Source organism: Felis catus, chromosome E2 (assembly GCF_018350175.1).
Source record: "Felis catus isolate Fca126 chromosome E2, F.catus_Fca126_mat1.0, whole genome shotgun sequence".
Taxonomy (NCBI): domain Eukaryota; kingdom Metazoa; phylum Chordata; class Mammalia; order Carnivora; family Felidae; genus Felis; species Felis catus.
In genome coordinates this window covers 20452372-20476691 of record NC_058382.1, presented here as the reverse complement: position 1 = coordinate 20476691, position 24320 = coordinate 20452372, and the positions used below count along the sequence as shown (strand labels likewise).

Genomic DNA, 24320 nt, shown 5'->3' with positions numbered 1-24320 from the left:
GTGACACATCCACCACACGCAATTCATTAGACGGCACCAGTCACTGGCCACACCCCTGGGCCAGGAAGTTCTATCGAACCTTGCTCTGCACGAGGGACATTGGGAAACAACTGGCGTATACTGGAAAAGAATACCACAGAAACTTCAGACAAACCAATTTATCTTCTTCCCCTTCTTTAGAAGTTCCTTATTTTCCCTAGATTACAATTCCTCCGCTTTGTGTTTAAACTCTTCCCCGATCAAATAATTCCCTGACTTGTGTCCACTTTCAGATTCAAGGACATTACAGTTATTGCTGAAGAAAACGTCCTCTTCAGATGGTTATAAACTAAGATTATATGTATAGCTCAAGGAAAGGAAAGAAATTTGCACATTAATTGCTTGTTCTCACTTTCCCCTTTTCATGTATTTCTGGTTTTCCTTGTTGTTTTTTTTTTCTTTCACCCTTCCATGGTAGTCTCTCTTATTGAAAAAAAAATTGCTCAACACTTTATTTTTTCTTCTCCTTAGCTCTTTGGCCCAATCAGCAAAGGAGTCTGTAGAATAGCAGAATGCTAACTTTGCTGGTTTCCCAACCCCCCAATTCAGGTGAATTTGAATCCTGAGACACAGTAAGGAGAATTACTGACCTGTCTCAACAGTGACTAAGTTTTGTTAGATATTTCTCCCACTTGATAAGTGAAAGCCCAGCCTGCTGCAAAAGCCTCTAAATGTATCTGGAAGTCCCCAAGGGCTATCTCAATGAACAGTGAAGGGCTATCTCCATTGGGCTTTCTCCCTTGCTACTGCTCCTGGCCCACCTAGTGAGTCCAGACCCAAACTCCCTGCTGTGTAGTTCTTAATGTACCAAACAGTCCAGTGTTCTCTGTGAAGCTGGACGAAATGCTTCGCTCCCTTTGTATTTTACTCTGTTCACAGTGGAACTCAAACAAGGCTGCTTATAAACCCTGGTGTGTATGCCACCCATAAAAACAAGAGCCAAACGACCAACACGATGTGCCCTCAGAAAGACTGAGCTTGCGTCAGGCCACAACCCCTAGGATGCGTTCTTTCCCTGAAAATCTTCTCGCTCTCAAGTAAACAGATGACCCAAGGCTCACCAGTCACACCTGAAGTCCAGTCACAAACCTAGCTAGGACCTCTACATTTTAGCCAAGAACACCACAAAAAACATGCCCAACAAGCACAGTAACATATTCCTGAGCATAAGGCTGAAAGAATGCCAGTGCTGTAGGTGAAAAGCCAGTTAGGGAGGGGATGGGGTGAAGAAGCTAGCCCACGGAAGATTTGGGCGACGTGGGGAGAGACACTGACTTCTAGGCCCAGGTGACCATTGAGAGGGCAACGCAGAGAGGCCTTGGGAGGTCGTCTACCCAGACCCGTACCCGCCCAAGACTGGGTAGCCCGGGCCGCTGGGGCACCTTCGTGCCCGCCCAGCCCGAGAGCCCCGGGATGCCCATGGGCGGGGCCTGAGCATCGCCCCGCCCCGCCGCCCGCCACTCGGGTCACCTGACCTGCCCGCGGCTCACGTGATCCGTTCCCAGCGCCGCCATTTTGGAGCTCCGGATGAGGAGGGGAAAAGCGGGGGAAAAGAGGGAAAAGAGCCGGGAGAGAGGTGGGAGAGGACGAGGGCGAGGGCACGGCCGGGCTCCTAGCCGGCCAAAGGAGGCTCGCGGAAGCAGCAGCCGCCGCCCGACCGCAGGTACAGCGCCCCGGGGCCGCCCCTCCGCCCGCAGGTAGCGCCGCCGCCGGCCATGTGCGTCCTCCCCTCAGGCCTCTACCGGCGCCTGCTTCCTCTTCAGCGGGCCGACACCGCCCGGGGCTCGCCACTTGCCCCAAGTTCCGCGTCCCTTTCCAGTGCTCTGCGCAGCCCACGCAGCCCACGGCGAGGCCTGCGGAGACCCCTGGCTTGCCCTGCCGCGGGGGGTGGGGGGAACCTGCCGCTCTCCGCATACTGTCACCAGCCTGGTCTGCAGGCGGGCCTGCCGAGGCGTTGCTTCCTTCTCCTCTGCAGTTGTGAAAGCGCTTAGGCCAACCGCTTAGGTCCTCACCGCATCTGTTGGTTACTTTTCTCAACCCCCGATCGCCACAGCCCTTTAACCAATTCTTGATGTAGGAAAAGCTAGTGCAGAAAATCCTAGCCTTCTGACCCTGTTACGAACCTTTTCGATGAACTGGTCTCTCGATCACTGAGATCAGTGGGAAAATCTCCCACTCTTCAGACCTACGGGCATCCGGAGGGAATGGTTTGTGTGGAAGGCTTGGATGATTAATTAGGCGGAGGCCGTCATCCCAACCCGTAGGCGATCTTTTTAGTTACTGGGGTGGGCTGTAATTTACTATCAGTCTGCATCTCTTTTATCAGGCAATTACTGGATTTATCACCTGCTTGAGCTTGTACTTTCTTCAGTACTCCGCTTTGACTCAGTGTTTGGATTGCGTTATTGATTAAAAGAGAGAGCCTGGCCCTTCGTTCCTTTACCTTACCAACTCGTTTGAAATTAACTCGAAGGGAGGACCGAAGACGTGCTTTCTGCCCTGGCAACGAACTGTTTACTTAACCGTAATCGATAAGATAGCTGCATTCTAGGTGAAAGGAATAGGCTTTATTTGATCTTTTAGATTCATCCTAGCTAGTATAGGAAACTGCAAAGAAATGTAAGACCAGAGCAGGAAACTGCGTTGGAAGATATATAGGTCAAGCTACTGTGTCCTATCTTTTCCTGCCCACTGTGCTTGCAAAATCATCCTTTAGATGGCATTTTGGGTTAAGATTAAAATGGCGATATGCAATTTATTGTTCCTTATTCATTAGAAAGTGTTATCAGTAAACAGTAGTATTTTGAGTCAATTAAATTCTGAGCTAAAACAAAACACAATTATTGAGAGAAGTTTCCAGAGCAATTTTTTTTTCTAACTTGTACAAAGTGATAAAGTCTGCTTGCTAGATAAATTATGTAAAATTGCAACACATGATTGGGTTGCATGAACATTCCTCTGAATGTCTTTTTGACATAGATATTGGGGAATTTTTCACTGCCAAAAGAAATCATTACTTTGTTTCACCAAGAGAGAGAAATGTTTGATACTATGTACTTTCATTCTTGGCCACAGCTGAATTCTGAAGATTGGTCCAAGGGACTGTGTTAATTTCAGGAATTGATTTGAAAGACATTGGCTCTGCCTCTTAACAGCCATGTAACCTTGGGTAAGTCACTGAAACCACACTGAGTGTTTCCTTATTTGTAAAATTGTGTAACACCCACCTGGCCTGTTCCAGAGTTTTGAAGATCAAACAGGCTAAAACGTTTGATATAGCCGGGCTGTAAGGGGCCAATTCTTTTCAGTATTGATTTTATGTATTTGTCCTCATTGAGATATAAGAAAGAAATTGGTGTATTAAGAAAGGGGATTTAGAATCAGATAGTCCTGGATTCCAGTTCTTAAACCAGTTATTGCTTTATATCTGTGATCCTCAGGTTCCTTACCTGCAAAAAAGAGGCTAGTATTACCAGAAATTCATGAATAATACACAAAGTCTACATAGGCACTGCCCCCTGGATGGTGAGCACTTCAAGGACAAGGATTCCTTCTTACTTGTGTAGTCTCCAGCACTGTGCTTGGCACATTATAGGTGCTCAATAAATGTTAAATCTTAATACTGGTTAATGTTAGTTAGACCTTATGTCTTCGTGGTCTGCCAAATTAGCTGCCAAATTAGAATATTCTCCCAGGCTAGATGCCAACTAAGAAATTTTAGATTATAAAATTCATGTTCTTGCGATATTTACACTATATTTTTCTTAGTGGCAGTTAATCACATTAAGCTAAGGAGATTTTAATTCAAATGAATCATAGCTGACATTAATAAGATAAATCTATAAATAATGTGTAAGCAATCTCAAGGTGATTTTTTTGTAAGCAGTTTACAATTCAGGGACATAACAGTTCATATCTTTGCCTAGTTGGGAAAGAACAAATTTTTAGTCTGAAAGAAAAGGTTTTTTATAACACTGAACTGCCTTTGCACATGCACAGAAAATTACAGCCTTTCTCCAGCCCTACTCAGGCTCACATGAATTGTTCAACTTGATTTTACTTATGATAACCATGCTCTATAACTGAAAGGAACTAATTAGATATACAAAGAAACCTAGTAGTAATTATCAGGAAATAAAGACAACTGAAATAATTTGGTTCTTTTCTTGGGAAAGACATTAATTATAAGCTTTTGCCTTTGGAATACAGGTCTCCCCCACTTTTTACAGTTTGCCTTCTGCCACTTTGTGCTTTTTTGGGGCGGTGGGGGAGAGAGAGCACGAGAGGGGAAGTGGGGAAGAGAGAGAGAGAATCCATGCTGAACATGGAGCCTGACACAGGACCCAATCTCACAACCCTGGGATCATGACCTGAACCAAAATCAAGAGTCAGACGCTCAACCAACTGAGCCACCCAGGTAGCCCCTGCCACTTTGCTTTTATGAAAGACATACGTTAGAACCTGATTTCTCTAACTGAAAGAAATCTAAAGATTTCAGTCTTACACCAAAGGCAAAAATAGTTTCCAATGTTTGTTTTGCAGCGAGCCATTAATAGAGGCAGCACGTAACCCAAGCAGCAAGCGTGGCCCCACCAAGCTCCTTTCCTGCCCAGGAACTGTACTCGGAATCTCTGCACCAAGGCGCCAGAGCTTTGAACTGTGTCTGTGAGCATCTGTGCTTTATCTCATTTTATCGTGTGCGCTCATTATTAGCAAGATGTGTTCTAAAATATCAGAAAAGTCTAAGAAAGGTTATTTTGGGTTTTTTTTTCCCCATATAAATAAATGGTAATTCCTTTTTCACTTTACATCATTTCAGCTTCTGAAAGATTCCATAGGAAGGTTCTACTTTCAGATGGCCAGAGAAACCTGTCCTGTTGTCTAGGAAAGAGTTAAGACTCAGTGGGAAAGATTCTAGAACTTTTCTGGTTTGGGATACAACTTACATTTATTTATTTGTAATAGTTTGATATATTTTGTGTAATGTGGTTATGTCTAAAGATTCCAAATAAGAAGCTTCCTACTTTGGTAATGCCTCTAGGCTTTACTCTTTCTGTAAACCTTCTTGTTCAGCCATGTTGATCTTTTCACTAACTGCTAGATGGAAGGTTTATTCTCACTTTTGGAAACGTGATAATGTTGTGGCTCTTTTCCTTGTCAGTCTTACCCTTGTGTTGACAGAATTCCAAAAGAGAAAACGATGCATTCTAATTAAGATAATTCAAGGAGGACGTATTTACAAAAATACTCATAATAAAGGCGTTGGACTTGTATAGACAAACCACAAGGATAATGCAGTTATCTGGAGGTAGCAGCATCAGAAGGAAGAGAGGTATCAGAACCAGGAGAGTTTTGTAGAGCCCCCTGCCTGAAGAGAATGGTCTTCCATTGAGAAACATGGCCAGTCCAAACTGACCTAGAGGGAGGGAATTAGGGGAGTGAATATCCTGATTTCACTATGCTGCCTCCTTCTGATCTCCTCTCATGGCTCCCCATTGGCATAACACAATCAGAAACCAGAGGGCATAGGAGCCTACTGATGTAATATACCTCCTGGGGCAGAGAGCAGAGTGGAGGAAAGTAGGCAGTGAGCCCAGAGGGACAAATGGTTGACATCTGGCGCGGCCGTCTTTTAGAATACAGTATACGTCTTACCTCTTCAAAAACCTTTTGCTTACTTTCCGAGACCAAAACTAGCTTTTCGGTTTGTTAGGATTTGGTCATTGACTGTTGCCTTCTGTTTTACTTTGTGTACTGTTGTTACAGTATATAAAAGCTGTTAACTTCTTTTTAACTTCTAAACATGTTTGTCCTATCTATTCAACTCCGTTTTAAACCATTAGTACTGTGATTTTAAATTTTTTTCCATACTGTTTTTTTAAAAAATGTTTGTTTATTTTTGAGAGAGAGAGCACAAGCAGGGGAAGGGCAGAGAGAGAGAGGGAGACACAGAATCCGAAGCAGACTCCAGGCTCTGAGCTGTCAGCACAGAGCCCGACTCAGGACTTGAACTCATGAGCTGTGAGATCACATCCTGAACCAAAGTCAGACAGTTAACCGGCTGAGCCACCCAGGCACCCTGACACATAACCATTTTTTCTGTAACTTTTTAGTATGAAAAGTTGTAAATATTTACACAAGTAGAAAGAATAGTGTAAGGAACTCCTAGATACTTATTACTAAACTTTAATTACAAAATTTGCTATTCTTGCTTTATTCCTACCTTCTCCACCCACCCTGACCATGTACTTGTATTGATCACGTGAAGGCCATTGATAGTATGCCGATGATCATGATCTGTGTTGTCGTCATTATTGAGCCACTGGGATTGTGTTTGTACCCTTATTTTCATCTCTCTGTCTTTTTTTTTCCAAATAAATTTTACTTCACTTGACATAGGATCCCATATATATGCACGTTGGTGGCCTAAGAGAAATTTTTGTGAAAATTTAAAGAGTTGGCCTTAAGGTCACAGGCCTTCCTCCCTGTGTATACTTTATTATGAACTGTTCATCTAACCCTTTCAAAGAGAGACTTTTGTTTTAATGAGATTTAACTCATATATCGATTCTGCCATGTGGACCCAAACTGGTTTTTCAGGTGTTTCTTGATGTATTTTATGTTGTCATATCTGTTTTATAGCTGCCATTTCTGTACTTATCCCCAAATGTATGCAGCCTCTAAAATGAGATACTTACATAAATGTTCAGGGAAAATTGGAGCATCTGCTGCAAATTTCCATTAGCTCTTAATGCCTGAGCAGACACAGCTTTTCAAATCTGAATGTTTTGTCAGTTTCTTTTGTATTAGTTTTTTTCTTGAGATAACTTGAACTCCTCCTCCTCTTCATTCCACACTCTTTTTAAGGTGTGCACTGAAATATCCACAGGGAGTAGTTGCACTGCTCTCTTTCCTATTCTGTCATTAGGTAAAAGAGGGACCACGTGAGTCACCTTTGTAACCCTGTGGGTACGCAAAGTCTGTTGAGCAAATCTTCACTCGTTAACCTGCAGGCTATCAATCAGCCTATATGGATGTCATATTTCATGGAGGAGGAGACCTTAGATCTACAGTAGACCACCAAATCTTGGGCAAGAAATTGAATGTTCAAGGATTTCTGTTATTAACAATGATTTAACTAATTCCCATTTAACAATTGAACTGAAAGAAATAAAGCCTTAAGTGAATGGTCCTAAAGTGAAATCATTAGTCACAGAAACAGCCACAGCTCCCCTTGGCCGAAAAATTGTGGAATTCTCAGGCAATAAGGTGACTTAAGACGTCACAAAGGATTTTCCTAAAGAAACAAGTTGTTCCCACACTGGTCCCTCTTTAGTGATTTAAGATTGAGTGTAGAGATTTAAAAATACTGTTTTTTCTGTTTGAGAAAGATGGAGAGGAACTACATAGTCTTTTGAGAGGTAATGACCTCAGGTTGTTTAGAGAAGAGAGCGGCTAAAGGGCCGCAGTCACCCAGACTTCTAGGTCTGTGGGAGCTGGGGTAGTGGTCATCGTTGTAATGGCTGTTGGGTGCATTCCCTGCCACGAGCGCAGTTGGACACGGAAAAGAAACGAAAGCTGATCCCATTGGACAGAGTATCAAGAAGGAGGGAAGAAGCAGTACTAAAGCCGAGAGTAAAATGTTTGCATTTTTGCCTGATGTGGCCCTAGATATAGAAAGTTTGTGTGCCAGAAAGAGCAGAAAATAAGAGGAAAAGCTCTAACTGCTGCCAAGAGTAGATACGGGAGGGCTGGCACTGCAGCTGGTCAGAGTGCTGGTAGGTCCAGCAGGAGTTCGGTGTGATCTTGGCAGGGGCTCAAGGGCCCTTCCATGTTGATTCAGCCACCTGGGGGGAGGGAAGCCATGATTCACCTCCTAAAATAAGAATTCAGAGCCTGTGATTGAGGTTTAAGAATAGTATGGTCTTTGGTCTATAGCTGGTGCCACTAAAAATTTTGCTGGCATTTATTGAATGTTGTGAGTAAGACTCCAGAATGCACCTAAAATGTGGAAAAACAAAACTTGTTGCTGGAAAAAAGCCTAAACTGAAAAATGTGATCCAAGTCAACAAATTAATCTCACTTTGAGCCAAAGGAAATGTTTGAAATGAAAGTACTGCCAGGAAATAGAGGATTCAAGATTTAGGGAGAAAGATATTGTGAGTATTTTTTGTTTTGTGACTTCCTTGGCTGTAATGCATTGCTGGAACTTACAGAGAACCCCTTTTAAGGACTCTGAATGTTTAGACCTGAAACACAACTAGAATGTCAGGTCTTTTTCCTTCTCTGATGCCCCTTTCCCTTTCAGGAAAATGAAATTACATATATTCGTGCATGAGTAATAGTTGACCACTAATATGGCCTCTAGGAAAAAACCACAGCGTTGTTTGTGGTTTGTCTTCAGGGAAATCAATCGAAGGAAGTAAAAGAAGGAACTGGATCATTGCTTTTACGTAGTTTCGTTTGCATCGTACTTCTCAAAATTCACTCTGCCATTTACAAGAGGTTACCAGACTATCTTTTCATAACTCCAAAGATTTGGAGTGAAAAAAACAAATTTATGATTTTAATAATAAGACTATAATTATTTTTGATATAAGTAGTTGTCTCCCAAGAATTGTGTCAGTCATGTGTTAGTTTTGTTTGTTGGTTTTGTGGTAACTTGAGGTGGTTCCACATACCCTGGGAATGCTTGTGTCCCTTCAGTCAAGGAATAGCAGTCCTGTGTTTTTGTTTTTTGTGTTTTTTTGGCATTGCACAAAAGAGAGGGCATACCAGTTGGGTCCAGCTAGATGTCTGGGGGAAAGAAAGTGAAGAAAAAAGGATACGCATATTGTTAAAGTCATGTCCAAAGAAAGAAATAGATGGAAAGATCATCCTCAGTCTTGATAGGGGATGACATTCTCTAGAGAAGTTCCAAGCAGTTTAAGTCTCTGCTGGGGATACAGGTATGCTGATAATGGAGCTCCCAGGTTAGAAAATAACTGAGATTAGCTTAAACTCTAAGAGTAGCTCAGGTTTCCTATAATTGCATTCTTATAATACCTCTAACCCGGTATTTCTTTCTGTTGTATATTATCCTTTCTAGATATGGAAGAAAGCAGCAGTGTTGCCATGTTGGTGCCAGATATTGGGGAACAGGAAGCTATATTGACTGCTGAAACTGTCATCAGTTCATCACTGGAAATTGATGAACAAAGAAAAGTTAAAACAGATCCATTGATCCATGTTATCCAGAAGTTAAGCAAGATAGTAGAACATGAAAAGTCACAAAAATGTCTTTTGATCGGGAAAAAACGCTCACGTTCAAGTGCTGCAACGCACTCTCTTGAAACCCAAGAACTTTGTGAGATTCCAGCTAAAGTAACCCAGTCCCCTGCTGGGATCAGAAGGGCTGAGATGTCTCAGATACATTTTACCCCTGGCTCTCTTGCCCAGAACGATGGGAAGACTATGTCTTACCAGTGTAGCCTTTGCAAGTTTCTGTCATCATCGTTTTCTGTGTTAAAAGATCATATCAAGCAGCATGGTCAGCAAAATGAAGTGATATTAATGTGCTCAGAGTGCCACATTACATCTAAAAGCCAAGAGGAACTTGAAGCTCACGTGGTAAACGACCACGAAAACGATGCCAACAGTCACACTCAATCCAAAGCCCAGCAGTGTGTAAGCCCCTCCAACTCTTTGTGTCAGAGGCCCACAGAAAGAAACCATGAAACCATTTCTGATGTCCAAGTGAGTATGGACAGTGCGCAAACGCACGCTGCCCAAAACGCACCCGTGGCAGAAATGGGTAAGAGGAAATGGTATGCGTATGAACAGTATGGCATGTACCGATGCTTGTTTTGTAGTTACACCTGTGGCCAGCAGAGAATGTTGAAAACACATGCTTGGAAACATGCTGGGGAGGTTGACTGCTCCTATCCGATCTTTGAAAATGAAAATGAGCCCCTGGGCCTGCTGGATTCTTCAGTGGCTGCTGAACCTGGTGGGGTGGATGCAGTCGTCATTGCTATTGGAGACAACGAACTGAGTATCCACAATGGGCCTTCAGTACAAGTACAGATTTGCAGCTCAGAACCGTTATCCTCTTCGTCTCCTTTAGGACAGAGTGCAGAAGGTGGAGTTCATCTGACCCAGTCAGTTACCCTTGACCCCAGTGAGGAAGAGATGCTAGAGGTGATATCTGATGTGGAGGAGAACCTGATCGCTGATAGTCTGCTTTCATCCGCACAGAAAATCATTAGTAGTAGTCCCAATAAAAAAGGTCACGTTAACGTGATAGTAGAACGTTTGCCAAGTGCTGAAGAAACTCTTTCACAGAAACATTTCCTCATGAATGCTGAAATCGAAGAGGGAAAAAACCTGAGCCCGACAGAATCCCAGATTGGGGGTGAAGGAAGAGATGAAGTTTATCATGCTGATAAATGTACTGTTGATATTGGGGGGCTGATCATAGGCTGGAGCAATCCAGAGAAGAAAGACAGTGAGTTAATAACCAAAGGACTGGCTACTGATGAGAATGCCCCACCAGGCCGAAGAAGGACAAATTCTGAGTCTCTCCGACTACACTCGTTAGCTGCAGAAGCCCTCGTCACGATGCCCATAAGAGCTGCAGAACTGACAAGGGCCAACCTTGGGCACTACGGGAATATAAACCTTTTAGATCCAGATACCGGACAAAGGCAAGTGGACAGTACGTTGGCGGCTTATTCTAAAATGATGTCGCCACTTAAAAACTCTTCAGATGGATTAACTGGTTTTGACCAAAGCAACTCTACGTTGGTAGCACTCCCAGAGGGTAGGCAGGAGTTGTCAGATGGGCAAGTGAAGACGGGTATCAGCATGTCCTTACTGACTGTGATCGAAAAGTTGAGGGAAAGGACAGACCAAAATGCTTCCGACGATGACATTTTGAAAGAGCTGCAGGACAACGCCCAGTGCCAACCCAACAGTGACGCAAGTTTATCGGGAAGCAACGTGGTGGAATACATCCCTAATGCTGATCGACCCTACCGCTGCCGCCTGTGTCACTACGCAAGTGGTAACAAGGGCTACATCAAGCAGCACTTGCGGGTCCATCGACAGAGACAGCCCTATCAGTGTCCTATCTGTGAGCACATAGCTGACGACAGCAAAGATTTGGAGAACCACATGATCAACCACTGCAAAACAAGAATATACCAGTGCAAGCAGTGTGAAGAGTCGTTTCATTATAAGGTAAGCATCGGTTCGTGAAATCATTCGGAGAACCTTAGGCTTTTTAGAGCAAAGAGGGAACTTGGCAGAGAGTCCAGCCATCTCATTTTAGAGATAAGGAAACTGAGGTGAGGGCTAGGAAAGTTTGGCAATTTGCCCAGGGGATCCCAACTAATTAGTATTAAAATTGGGACTGAAATCTAGGTCATCAGGATTGGTGTAGGATTGTTTTCCCGCCTGCTTCCTCCTTAACAGTGTCTGTGTTTATCGCTTTTAGTGTTTTAGCGTGTATTATCTTTTTTTAAACGTGTTGATTTTAAATTGCAAGGTAATTTCAAGACAATGTACAGGGGAAGGACTTAACAATTGATTTACCCAGATGTAATCCTACATCGATGCAAACAAACTCCATCTTCCATGTCCCCAAAATGCAGGTTGCTCGCTTCAGCCACACAACCAGCCAACAGTAATCTGTGTCCTTGCGAGAGGGAAAGTGTGCTATGTTGGACTTCATGACAGACAGTAAAGTGGAAATAGAGCCACATGTGTTTAATGGGCAGGTTAAGGGACTGTAAGGATTTTGACCGTGATTTTCATCCTATGTACTACCTTAAAACCAACAACCAGCATGAAATGCTGTTTTCCTAAAGGAAACAGGATTCATTGAATCATTAGTTTAGAACTTTTCTTCTCCAGTGTTGCCAGTTGACTGTCTGGAGGGCAAAAAAAAAAAAAAAAAAGAAAAAAGTGTCCTAAAAGGCTAACTGGGATGTAGACTTCTCTCAGCCTTTGAGTCTGAGATTCACTGCCTCCTTGGATTGCCCTCATGGTGTTCTGACGTGGTTTCAGGCTGCTAGACAAGCAGCACATCCAAATGGGCTGTAAAAGCAAGTTCCAGAAGTTTCTTTTGTTCCTGCACTCTTGATTTGTGGGGGTGGTGGTGAAGGAGGAAGATATCCATCAACACGTTAGCTGGTGTTGAAAGGCAAGAATTAGCAGGAGTCCAGCAGTTACTGGTTGGATTTATTTTTGTGAAAGCATCGGGTTATTCCAAACGCTCTGCTCTTCCCTCCTCCGGGCCTGCCAGTGGTTCAGTAAGCGCGCACGTGCCGTGCAGAAACCCCTCTGAAGATAGAGGGGGCTTGGTTTTGGAGAATGCAAAAAGAACTGCCTTTTTGATGAGATTGTGATTTCTCCAGTGTATTTCTTTCCGTAAACTGTCAAATAAATCAGATAATCTTTTAGCACATTTGGTTTTAAAATATTGGTAATGTGTTCTAGGTACCAGGCCATGAAAGCAATTAACTGCTTCAGCAGTCTCTTAGTAACAGTGCAAGTATATTTATTGAAAGTTACGTGGGACTATTTCTCAATTTTTTAGAGTCAACTGAGGAACCATGAGAGAGAGCAACACAGCCTTCCAGATACCTTGTCAGTAGCAGCTTCTAATGAGTCAAGAATTTCCAGTGATACAGCTGATGGAAAAGGTGTTCAAGAAGGTATCTGCATTTTTTTGACTAGCGTATTAGGTTTTTTAAAAAGCCCTTAGTTGTCATGTGGGTTATTTTCAGGACTAAAGCCGCATATGTTCTCTATTTTCATACTGTGGATGTGAATGAATCTTACCTGTGTTCCTGAGGTAATTCTGAGCACTAAATGAAATGCTATATTAGTAAGTAGTCAACTGTGTAGGTAGATAACACGTTGAAATTTATGCTGCCCTATAAGAGCCAAGTACATCACGAACCCTTGGGTGACACCCCAGCAAGCCAGGGAAGCTGCAGTGTGGAAAGCAAGCCCTCCCCTCTCTCAGTACCAGTTGACCCACTGAGAATATAGCAGCTTTTGCAGATGGCAGGGCCCCCACCTCAAACTGTAAGTGAGGCTTCCTGCTGTGATCTTATTCTTATCCAAGTATGACTGCCAGATTTCATCTGCATTATTTAAGAAAAAAAAAAAAAAAGCCAAAAAAACAAGATCTTTTTGTGTACTAGTTAGGTACCAGTCGGCTGAGTTTCTGCTAATAGGAATATTAGAATCAAAAGATTTAATTAGAGTTCCATGAAAAAGCGGATGCCACATCCGGAGAATGAGGGATAAAGTGTAATAAGCTGTGCTTCCTTGCATCAGCTCTCTTAAATTGATATACTCTAAATGTCTCAAGTGCGGTACATAGTGTTTATGGGAAATAAAACATATTGGGGTGACTTTCCTTTTTAGATTTCCTAAGAATTAAAGTTAGAAACAACTGCAGAGTAAAATGTTTTACCATAATGGTTCATTAAATTATACCCCAGAAAGCATAACTGATTCAAGAATGTTTCTGAAAGAACTGATTTTGACACCACTGTAGCACCAAAATTCCCTTGTCAGACAGATGTCATCCCTGTAAAACTACCCAAAACAAAAGGAGTTTATGACATAGCATCTGTTTCTGCAAGAGATGGCTGAGCTAAAACCGTTTTGTTTCCTTTTTACAAAATAGCCCTAAATGCCTCCTTTTATTTTAATTCATTATGTTTCCATATCCCCTTAAAGGAGACATTAAAACATTTGATGTCATTGGACCATAAATCCCTAATGAAGGAATAAAGTAAATACTACTCAGTGGCACCACCTGCGTGCGGTTAACACTAGCGGCGGAATGTGTCTTTTCTAGCACCGTCTTCAAAAGCGGTAATTTATAAAACTGTCCAAATGGGTTAACAAATCAGAACTCACAATTTTAATAAAAAAGATTAAAATGTCAGCTCAAAATTAAAGTAACCAGTTTGAGCTTTACCGCGACGGCATCTGTCCACCATATTCCATTTTACGGCATCTTTTCTTTGTGCGTCCTGCTGTTTCTTGTGGTTGAATGTATGGATTTTAAATTGCTGCCATGTCTGTTTTTCTCTCACTTCACTCCATTTGCTTTTCTCTGTCATAGTGGTCCAACAATTCAGGTGACTGATTACCGCCTGCACACTTACACCGATACTTGATGAATTCAGTATTTGCACTTTTTAAATCTGGTTGTTGAGCCAAAAAACAAGTGTCTAGCTCACAAAGAAGGTCAGAATAATTCGTGTTTTACTCTAGATTTTTTAGCCTTGTAGTAAACTTACTGGACGAGTTGGGGGAAGTGTGCCTCAGTGGTCCCCAGCCACTGCCCATTATGATGGCACAGGTAACTTGGGACAGGTTTTTGACTCAGAGACCCAGTGTAACAGTACTTCAGACATTGTTCTGCCAGAAGGCATGGCGCACCCATTCCGAGCTGGATACCAAGCTAGGTGCAGGGAGTACGGTGAAGGCCTCACTGCCTGTAAGAAACCCAGCCCCGGAGGAAGACAGAACCGTATGACGGCTGTGTCGGCAGAGAGCACACGTGCTGTGTTAGAGCCACGGGCAAAGCATTCTCATATGATGTTCCTTCGCAGACATCATTAATGAAATCATTCGTTATTGCAAACATACGATTCATGAACCCCCGGGGGATGCAATGTAGACAAAACGCACAGATCCCTGTCTTCAGGGAGTCTACAGCAAGGGACAGGTCAGAGGCCTGACACAGACCTGCATGTGACGTATAGACTGCAGCGAAGGAAGAATAGAGTTCTCCTAAAGCTTACTCAATAAACCATGCTGGGAGATCCTAGAATTTCCATCCTGTAGATGAGAAAACCGAGTCTTCAGGAGGTGAAATGCTTTGCCCACAATCATCCTGGTACTAGGTAGAAGAGCAAGGACGAAGCCCAAATCGTTGAACTTTAAATCGTGTATTCTTTCCATTGGAAACAGTTGCTCGAAGTAGCACAGGCTCTCGTTCTGTGCTATATTAAGTTTTTCCATCTGTCATTTTTATTAGTTGTCATTGATCTGTAATATTTCTCACACAAAACCATTATCCAATATTTCACACCTCATTTTTTTCAGGGTTTTAAAAAAAACTGTATTTGGAACAATGCCACTTATAATCAAGTCCAAGTTTTTAACCTAGCAATTAAGAGCGATACTTACATTATAATTATGATTAGAGTGTATATTAATGTTGTAGACGTATACCAGGAAATTAGGACATTTTGTTCTGCCTGACAAAAGTAGTTACAGGCGAAAGAGAATTTCAATTTTAGAAAGCTTAAATTTAACTTAAGAATTTTCTCTGTTAAAATTTCAGCGTGGGATTCTCTTCTGCCACCAATTTTACGTTTATGCACGGTGCGCTAATATTCTACCTAAGCTTCCTTGCGGCTCTGCCTTATTCTTCAGGTTTCCATGCTTGCTTTGTTTCTGAATGTAAAGCCATCGGCCTGTGAATGGCCCACAGACTTTGTGCTTACAGAAGAGTAAAGAAGGTGGTGAATATCTTCAGGAACAGTTTTACATGATCAAATCATTCAGCTTGTGTTGTCTCAGGCTTACCCTGATTTAAACTACCCAGCCTTTTTGGTGCAGAGTAAGTGTGGTGACATGGCCTATTTCCAATCGGATCCATATATTCTGAATTTCAGAGGGCTGCAGATTCATGTAGGTGATAACATTTGTCCTTGTAATGTGTCAGTTTGCCAGGCGTATGCTACATTATATAGCGCTTAATAATTTGCAGTTGTTTTTCCTTCCATTGTTGCATTGGTACCTGACATTTTTATAAACAAAGGAAACCCATAGGGTGAAAAAGCTTTAGGCTTTTATTTATTTAAGAGAGAGAGTGTAAGCGGGGCAGGGGGAGAGAGAGAGAGAGAGAGAGAGAGAGAGAGAGAGAGAATGAATCCCAAGCAGGCTCCAAACTCCATGCTGAGCCCAACACCGGTCTCGATCCCACAAACCGTGAGATCATGACCTGAGCCGAAATCAAGAGTTGGTGGCTTAACCGATTGAGCTACCCAGGTGCCCCAAGCTTTAGGCTTTTTATGTTGAGTTTGTTATATATGCTATGTAGCCGTACTGTGTAATATTGTCTTATAGTGTTAGATCACAGCTTGTTGGCAAATCAGTGTTTCCTTAAGACAGTTTATCCAATATCAATTAGACTAACACTTTTCAAATTAACAGTATATCTCTGGTTAATTCAGCTGCTGCACAGTCAACAGGGCATCTGGCATCAGCTTATTTTATTGTAGCATTTTGTACAAGGTCATGCAGAAACCAAGCCAATGTATCTATATTTGCAGGTGAGATGATGTTCACTTTGTATCTGCTGATAGTCCAGTTGCAGGAGAAACTGGAAAACCATGTTCAAACTTGTTAACTTTATTAAAAGAGAAAGCCTGGTTGGAAATGTTGGTACAATGCGCTGTAAATATTCATTTACAGTGGAGATGCTGTCATTTCTGTCTAATCAAAGTATGTCACTAAAGCTCTCCAATCCCTTGTCTAGGGAGTAAGTCTTCAGTACAGAAACAGTATAGATGTGACGTGTGCGATTATACAAGTACAACCTACGTTGGTGTCAGAAACCACCGGCGAATCCATAACTCTGACAAGCCATACAGGTAAGTGTGACGGTCATAGAGCTTTAATGCTTGTGTTAGAATATCTTATAGTAAAGGAAACAAGTAGAAATAGTTAAAGATTCATAACACTTATTTAAACACAGATTGTGTGCAAAGAAACTCACTACTGGTTTCATGAGTGTTTGTTAAGGAACATGAACTTTAAGCTTGGGTCTTAGGACAATAGGCATTTTGTCTAGTTAAAATGTAGGAAAATGTCTACTTCTGTCAGATATGTTTTCAGTTTCAGTTGGGTATAAATTATCATAGCAGATTTTCAGTGCTTAGACTACAGTTCAGTAATTTGGTGGGTTAAGTAGTCAATATTTCAGAAAAGATGCTTAAAACCAAAATTCCCTATGAAAAACTCTGTGTTTGAAAATTAAGCTGTCATTTAATAGAATTTTGTTACATGATTTTTCACAAAAGCCAATTCTAACACATATTTTCAGGAAATACAGGCCTTGTCAGGTGATCGAATAGAAAAGTAGAAATCATTTCTTAAGTAAACTTTGCCTCTTGAGAATGCACTGCGTGTTGTTTATGTATGGTAAAGGTTCAAACGTTTCTGCGGAAGCGTGTCCAGCTGCCACAGAGCAATCTGTTGTGCTTGCAGCCATGATGGAATGTCAGGTTCCTACTCAAAACTGACATAGTCACCATGACTAACCGTGCTAGGCCACGGGCATGAACTGTTTCAACTGCTTATCAAAATCTGCTTCACATTTTAACTTGTGTCCCCAGCCATGGTATGGGTATGACACAAGTAGGTGTGGGGGAGTCACAGTATTAGCAGCTAAATGAAGACTTGACGGACTATGCCTGAAAATGCCATTGTTTGACGCTCTAAGTGTGTATCTCTCTCTATATATATGGCTTTTAATATATAACATGTGCTTAATTTCCTAAGCAGCAGACTTGTTTATAATCACTCTTCTTCAGACAGTATGTCCATTTGCAAAGACTCGTAATTCTGTGGAAGGTGTTTGGCCTTGCCTCAGTGTGTCTGTGTTTATTTCAAACACTTTTAAAACTAGGATCCCTAGTTTTCCCAGAGTACAATGAAGGCCATTAACCATTGTTAATAGTAACTCAGTGCCAGAAAATACATATGAGAGTGATAGGTGGTATTTGCATGTATCATTTATGATTCGCACTAGAAAGTATTTAGGAGAACATTATGAAAACAGGGGACGCTAGTTCATCTGATAGGCGAAAGCTTTGCCTTTATATTTTGGGTATCTTTATTTTTAAATTCAATGACATACCATGCCAATTCATGTGATCCAGGCAAGAATAAAATTAGATATAGACTCTTCATTCAAATTCATTGAGAAAAATTTATTGAGCAGATAATTGTGTTCCAGGAGCTGTGCTAGGCTCTTAGACTGTAGTCATGATAAAAGGGATATCATCCCTGTGTCATGAACCCTGTAGACAAACAATAACCAAGTAAACTCTCAAGAATACAATTAGGATAAAAGAGGTTAATGATTGATTCCAAGTCTGTAGAGGAAAGTCTCACATCTACTTGAGTAGGTTAGTCTTATAGCTTAAAGATTTATCTTGACAGTTTTTGGTGTCCTGGGGTGTGTGTTTTCTTATGTTCTTAAAATATTCACAGACTCCTAGGATTGGTTGTAATTGTCCTAAAGTCTTCCTGCCAGTGGGCAGTGCACTCTGAGAACCCTTTTCCTCTTAAAGCAGAGAAGTCTCAGCGTGTTATTTTCCAAGTTTATACACACTACACTTTGTCACTGGGTTTGGCTGAGTGTTTATGTCTCAGAAGAAATGTCATACATCCCCCTTCCCTGTAAATATAACCAGCTTTTTCTCATAAGTCTTATTTTCCAACTGTCAAATCTTGTGACTCCTTTTTTAAATACTTTAAATCCACATAGGATTTGCAGTCTACAGAGCACTGTGAATTAACACACTGTATTCCAGTATGCTTCTAGGATTTTCTGTTCCTGGTCATAAACTTCGTTTTAAGCTAAGCTAGTAAGCATAGCCTTCTTGAGATCTAATGTGATCTAAGTTATCACAGTAGTTTTTCTGGCTTATTGCACATAGGCTTCATTCAGTTTTGCTGCCTGGTACACTTACTGGTCAGAGTTTGGGCTTATTTTTCTCAGAATCCATACCCTACACATTTCTGATTACCTACTTTTTGTTAAGGAACATACTCACCGGGAGCAATGGTGAACTCCTCAGAGTTAGAGTGCCTTATTGCACAACTTGTAGTCTTTGCACAAAGGCAGAACAGGTGTGGTGTGTGTTTGAATGTGCCTGCTTTGTAATAGATTTTCTGCAATATTTATAACTGTTCTTTGCTCATGCCTTTACTTTTTATGTTGCCATTCCAATCCTTCACGGAACCTATTGTGTGATCTGGGCAGTACATTTTCATGTATAAGAACCCTGGTTCTGGGGACAGATAGTCTCGGGATTGAATCTGAGCTCTCTGACTTACGGCATTTGTTACCTTGAGCAAACAATTTCACCCTGCTATGCTTGGTCTTGTCTTTTCTAAAATGAGGATAATTAAGACACCTGCTTTACAGGGTAGATATGAGGACTAAACTAAACAGCATACGTGATGTACTGGCACAAACTAAGCACCCAGTAAGTGGTGGCCATCTAATACTCATTGGCCTGGCTTCTGTCCTCGTCCCCTCCCACTGATTCATTGTCTAACACCACCCCCCCACCAACCCCCTAAAAATGCTGTTTACCTCTCATTTTGGAAAACAAAGCATAATCCTGTTCCTGGACAGACAGACATAGCTTATTTATTTTACAAAAGGGATGCTATCCCCAGGTAGAAGTATTGTCACAGCTGAGGTCCCCGTGCCGTGTTGCCTGCCTTGAAGGCAACCTAGTGTCCTGTGTAGCATTTCTGCTTTATAGTCTCAGGCCTGGGCCACGGACCTCCTTTGCCCAACTGGGTGACCTTGTGGAGGTTATTCCAAGCTAAGCCTCCTTTCCCGTACAAAACGGGAGAATACTGCCTAGCTCATGAAGCTCTGTGAGGATTGGATGAGGTTATGTGTATTAAGCACCCAGCATATTTCCCGGTGCATCAAAGGGGCTGGTTTTCCCCTGCTGCTCATGCAGTTGTGCAGGCATCTCAGAAACTCTGTCCTCATTACAGAAGGAGAGCTATTTTCCGTTCTTGTGTGAGGACAGGGAAAGATGAAAAAGGCATCATCCCACCTCAGTCCTACCAAATCAGCAAACTTTGTTTTTCAGTGCGTTAGTAAGGAACGTTCTATGTAAAGCACATACCCATTATAGTTATACCTGATGTTTAGGACATTGGCCCCACAGTCAGGATTTTCAAACATTAGATCATCCTCAGTTTAGTGTTAATATTGCAGTTCTAGAATTCCCCCTGGTTTACATCCCCCAGTATCACTTTTGTGACTGGCTGGAGATGGAAGATGGGATGACAAAATATTTTCCTCAAGTTACCGAGTTTCCTTCTAACTATATGACATTGAACCATTTTCCCTTAGAAACACAGTTGTGTTGGTACTTCCGTTCTGAAACTCCACCATGGCACGGTGAGGGGTAGGTGCGACAACATGACGAAGAAGGAAATGGGCTTTGGCGTAAAGCACTTGGTATATGACCTGGCATGTATTAGGTGCTCAGGAAATGGTCACTGATAGTTATCTGTATACCTCAGTTTGCCTTATCTAGGAAATAGCTCTGGTTCTGTAAGTTTTTTGTACTTTGAAAAAAAAATGTATAATGGTGTTACTATACTTTTTCTTCTTTAAGTAGAAAAGCTACCCACATAAGTATGTTGAATTTTTTAAGAGTCCTGTTTTAATACCTAGGCCAAAAATACCCAATGTTTCCCTAAATGTTTCAAAAATGTACTTTTAGGGGCACCTGGGTGGCTCAGTGCATTAGGTGTCCAACTTTGCTTCAGATCATGATCTCGTGGTTCATGGGTTCAAGCCCCACATTGGGCTCTGCACTGACAGCTCAGAGCCTGGAGCCTGCTTTGGATTCTGTGTCTCCCTCTTTCTGCCCCTCCCTTGCTCGTGCTCTGTCTCTCTTTCTCTCTCAAAAATAAATAAAAACATTAAAAAACATTTTTTAAAAACTTTTTTTAACGTTTTTTTTTTTTTGTTTTTTTTTTGTTTTTTTTTTTTGAGACAGAGAGAGACAGCATGAACGGGAGAGGGTCAGAGAGAGGGAGACACAGAATCCGAAACAGGCTCCAGGCTCTGAGCTGTCAGCACAGAGCCCGACGCAGGGCTCGAACTCACGGACCGCGAGATCATGACCTGAGCCGAAGTCGGCCACTTAACCGACTGAGCCACCCAGGCGCCCCTAAAAAACATTTTTATTATACTTTTAGAGTTAGTTTGTTCATATCAGAAGCTAAACAAGGTCCAAATGTTGCATTTGATTGAAAACTCTCTTAAGCCTTTCTCTCTCTTTAAAATTTTTAATACTTTATAATTTAAGGTGGTATATGTCCTGAAAATTGCATAAATTATAAGTGTGCAGCTTGGCCAATGGGTCACATTCACTCCTCCTCTTAACTACTCAGACCATGAAATAAGCCATTGCCAGCCCCTCTGCAGCACTCTTCTCGGGGCCCCCAGGCACCAGCTCCCTTTCTCCTCTGCCCCTCCAACCATCTTGACTTCTAACATCATGCCTTTTTTTTGACTTAACAGAAATGATATCATGCAGTACATAGTCTTTTTTTTTTTAAGTTTATTCATTTAAGTAAGCTGTATACCCAGCACAGGGCTGGAACTCACAACCCTGAGACTGAGTCACATGTTCACATGTTCTTCCAACTGAGCCAGCCTGGCGCCCTGGTGCATATTCTTTTATATCAGGCTCATCATCATTGTGTGTAATGTAATGTAGAACTAACACCGTCCTTTTCATTGCCATATAGTATTCCATTGCGAGACTGGCAATTTATTCATTCACTCTACTAGTGATAGGTATTGGGATTATTGCCAGATTTTCCCGCTATTGTGAATAATGCCTTTTGAACATTCTTTTACGTGTTTTTGGTGCATATATGAAATTGAGTCCATTTTCATTGGGTTTATACCTAGGAGTGAAATATCTGGGTAATAGGGCCTGCATATATATTCAGCTTTGGCAGATCTCAACAATTATCCAAAATGGTTATACCAGTTTACAGTGACTATACCAGCTCATAGTCTGACCAATACTTCATATTGTCAGTCTTTAATTTTGATCGTTCTGGTAGGTGTGTAGAGGTATGTTGTTGTGGTTCTGATTTGCATTTTCCTGATGATTTATGAGGTTGAGTATCTTTTTTGCCTGTTTGTGTACTATTGCCCATTCCGTTATTGGTTGTCTGCCTTTTTCTTACTGACTTGCAACAGTCTGTTCTGAATACAAGTTCCTTGTCTATTATGTATATTGCACGTATCTGCCAAACTATGGTTTGTCTTTCTACTGTCTCAGTTATGTTTCTGACAAACAGAAATTCTAATATTTAATGTAGTCAGATTTATGAATCTTTTTCTTGTGATTACGGCTTTTGTGTCTTTATACTCTGAAACTGATGTTGATGTCTTTGAAATACCCTTGTAAGATACATGATTCGAAGTAAAAATGTGTGCTTATAAAGTAAGGATTCTGATTTTAGGGATGCACATCAGCTGGGTCAAAAATATTGTGTGCTTATATGTTAATGAGCCTATATTTTGTTCTAATATAGCACAAACACTAAGAGAAAAATTTTAAAAATCCAGAAAAGTTTTAAGCAGCACGAATCACATTTTGGAATGACAGGGGTTGCCACTCAGTGTGGTCAGTCATTAAATAAAGTCTAGTCTTTGTTTAATATAAAAAATATTACGAGTAATAATAACCGTTAACATTTTTTAGATATTCTGCATGGACCAGACAGTGTGCTAAGCACTTGATTTGTATCAGCTTACTTAACCGTTACTTAGGAATGTTGCTATCCCAATTTCATAGATGTGGAAAGAGAGACTGGGTAGATGAAACTACTTTCCCCAGGTCTCCCAAATGGCAGAGCCAGGGTTTGAACCTTTGCTTCTACCGGCTGTGTGTCTCTGTTATGCCGGAAAGAACTCTTTGTGAGGCCTACTGCCACTGCATGCCATACTATCCCCAATTTAGTGGTATATTATAATGCAGCAGAAGTTTTATTAAGCTCAGGGTTTCTGTGGATCGGGAATTGAGGAAGGCTACTGTAGGGATGGCTTGTCTCTATTCCATAAGGTCTGGGTCTTTGCAGGGAAGACTTGAAGGCTGAAGGCTCCCTCACCAGCCTGACTGGTGGTTGATGCTGGCTGTTGGCCGGACCCTCAGCTGGGGATCTCAGCTGGAGCACATACACCATTTCTCCACGAGGTCCTTCCAGCTACACTAGTGCCCCAAAGTGAATGCTTGGATTAGAAGTAGGCAAGCACTGGGGTGCCTGGGTGACTCAGTCGGTTAGGTGTACAACTTTGTCTCAGGTCATGATCTCATGGTTCGTGAGTTCAAGCCCCACAGCGGGCTCTGTGCTGACAGTGTAGAGCTTGCTTGGATCTTCTGTCTCCCTCTCTTTCTGCCCCTCCCCTGAGTGGGCGTGTGTGTGCACTCACTGTCTCAGAAAAATAAATAAACATTAAAAAATTAAAAAAAAAAAAGGTAGTCAAGAATGTTAAAAAAAAAAAAATTAAGTAGGCAAGCACTGTATCACCTCTTATGACCTGTTCTGGGAAGCCACATACCATCACTTCCACCATAGTTATAGATTTCTTAAGTCTCTCTCAATCTGGAGTCATGTTGAATTTCAGTTATTTTTCTTGGCTTGGGGGAAAACTCAAGTCTTTGAAAAACTTGAATTTATTTTAAGGAAACAGTTTAGCAGATAGTTTAATTTGGAGGAAAACAATATGTGTTGTTTCTAAGGGATGAACCAAAGGAGTTTGTTTTTCACAGTGGCACAAAGATTTCTTGGGTTCTTCACAAAATCTGAAGTGGCCATTTCTCTGGACCTTAGTTATTTACTCCTTTGAAAGCACAGAAAACAAATTAAATGTGGTAAGACAAACCCTACTGCAGAATTTTTATTGAAATCTTGTTATGCACATTCAGATCCTTCTCAGGTCACTTCAGATCTTACAGAACATCCAGGTTCTGCTTTCTTTTACCTAATCCCCCAAGGCAGTCATTCCCGTTGAAGAGACCTGGAGTAAGGTCCAAGTAAGGTCCCAGGTCAGGGGAATAGGGTGTTTGAGCCACATTCCTATTTTTCTGGGGTTCTGGGACTATAAAGTAACTGACCCATGAGCAGTAGGAGAAAGCCTATAGAAAAATTCAGTCTTACGGGGTTTTTTTAGCCAAGAAAAGCATTGGGTTTTCTTGTTGTTTGTTGGTTTCTTTCTTTGTTTGAGAAGCACTGACTTTTCTGATGTTTTTTCTCCACCATCAAGCAGTTGACTCAGTCATCAGCAGACACTAACTGGGGGTCCTGCAAATTTAATCCTATTCTAACACTACCAGGAGATAGCATTGGATCCCACTGGTTAAGGGCTCAGATCCACAAGACTGTCCCCACTTCTAGGCTGTCACCTGTGC

General features: G+C 41.7%; 1 protein-coding gene across 5 annotated transcripts in view; it reads left to right on the top strand.

Annotated features, from left to right (window-relative positions):
- Positions 1 to 1532: 1532 nt before the first annotated feature.
- ZNF507 (zinc finger protein 507) overlaps positions 1533 to 24320 on the top strand; it is a 44833-nt gene continuing 22045 nt past the window's right edge. Inside the window, exons 1-7 of one of the 5 annotated variants that reach the window (XM_045045631.1) lie at positions 1563 to 1702; positions 3115 to 3208; positions 4249 to 4456; positions 4582 to 4704; positions 9128 to 11259; positions 12620 to 12737; positions 16598 to 16712. In XM_045045631.1, the coding sequence (XP_044901566.1) occupies positions 9130 to 11259; positions 12620 to 12737; positions 16598 to 16712 (2363 nt within the window). In that variant the 5' untranslated portion in view covers positions 1563 to 1702; positions 3115 to 3208; positions 4249 to 4456; positions 4582 to 4704; positions 9128 to 9129. Of the gene's footprint in view, positions 1703 to 3114; positions 3209 to 4248; positions 4457 to 4581; positions 4705 to 9127; positions 11260 to 12619; positions 12738 to 16597; positions 16713 to 24320 lie in introns of all 5 variants that reach the window. The other 4 variants (XM_011289976.4, XM_045045632.1, XM_045045633.1 and 1 more) reach the window with 4 other exon arrangements.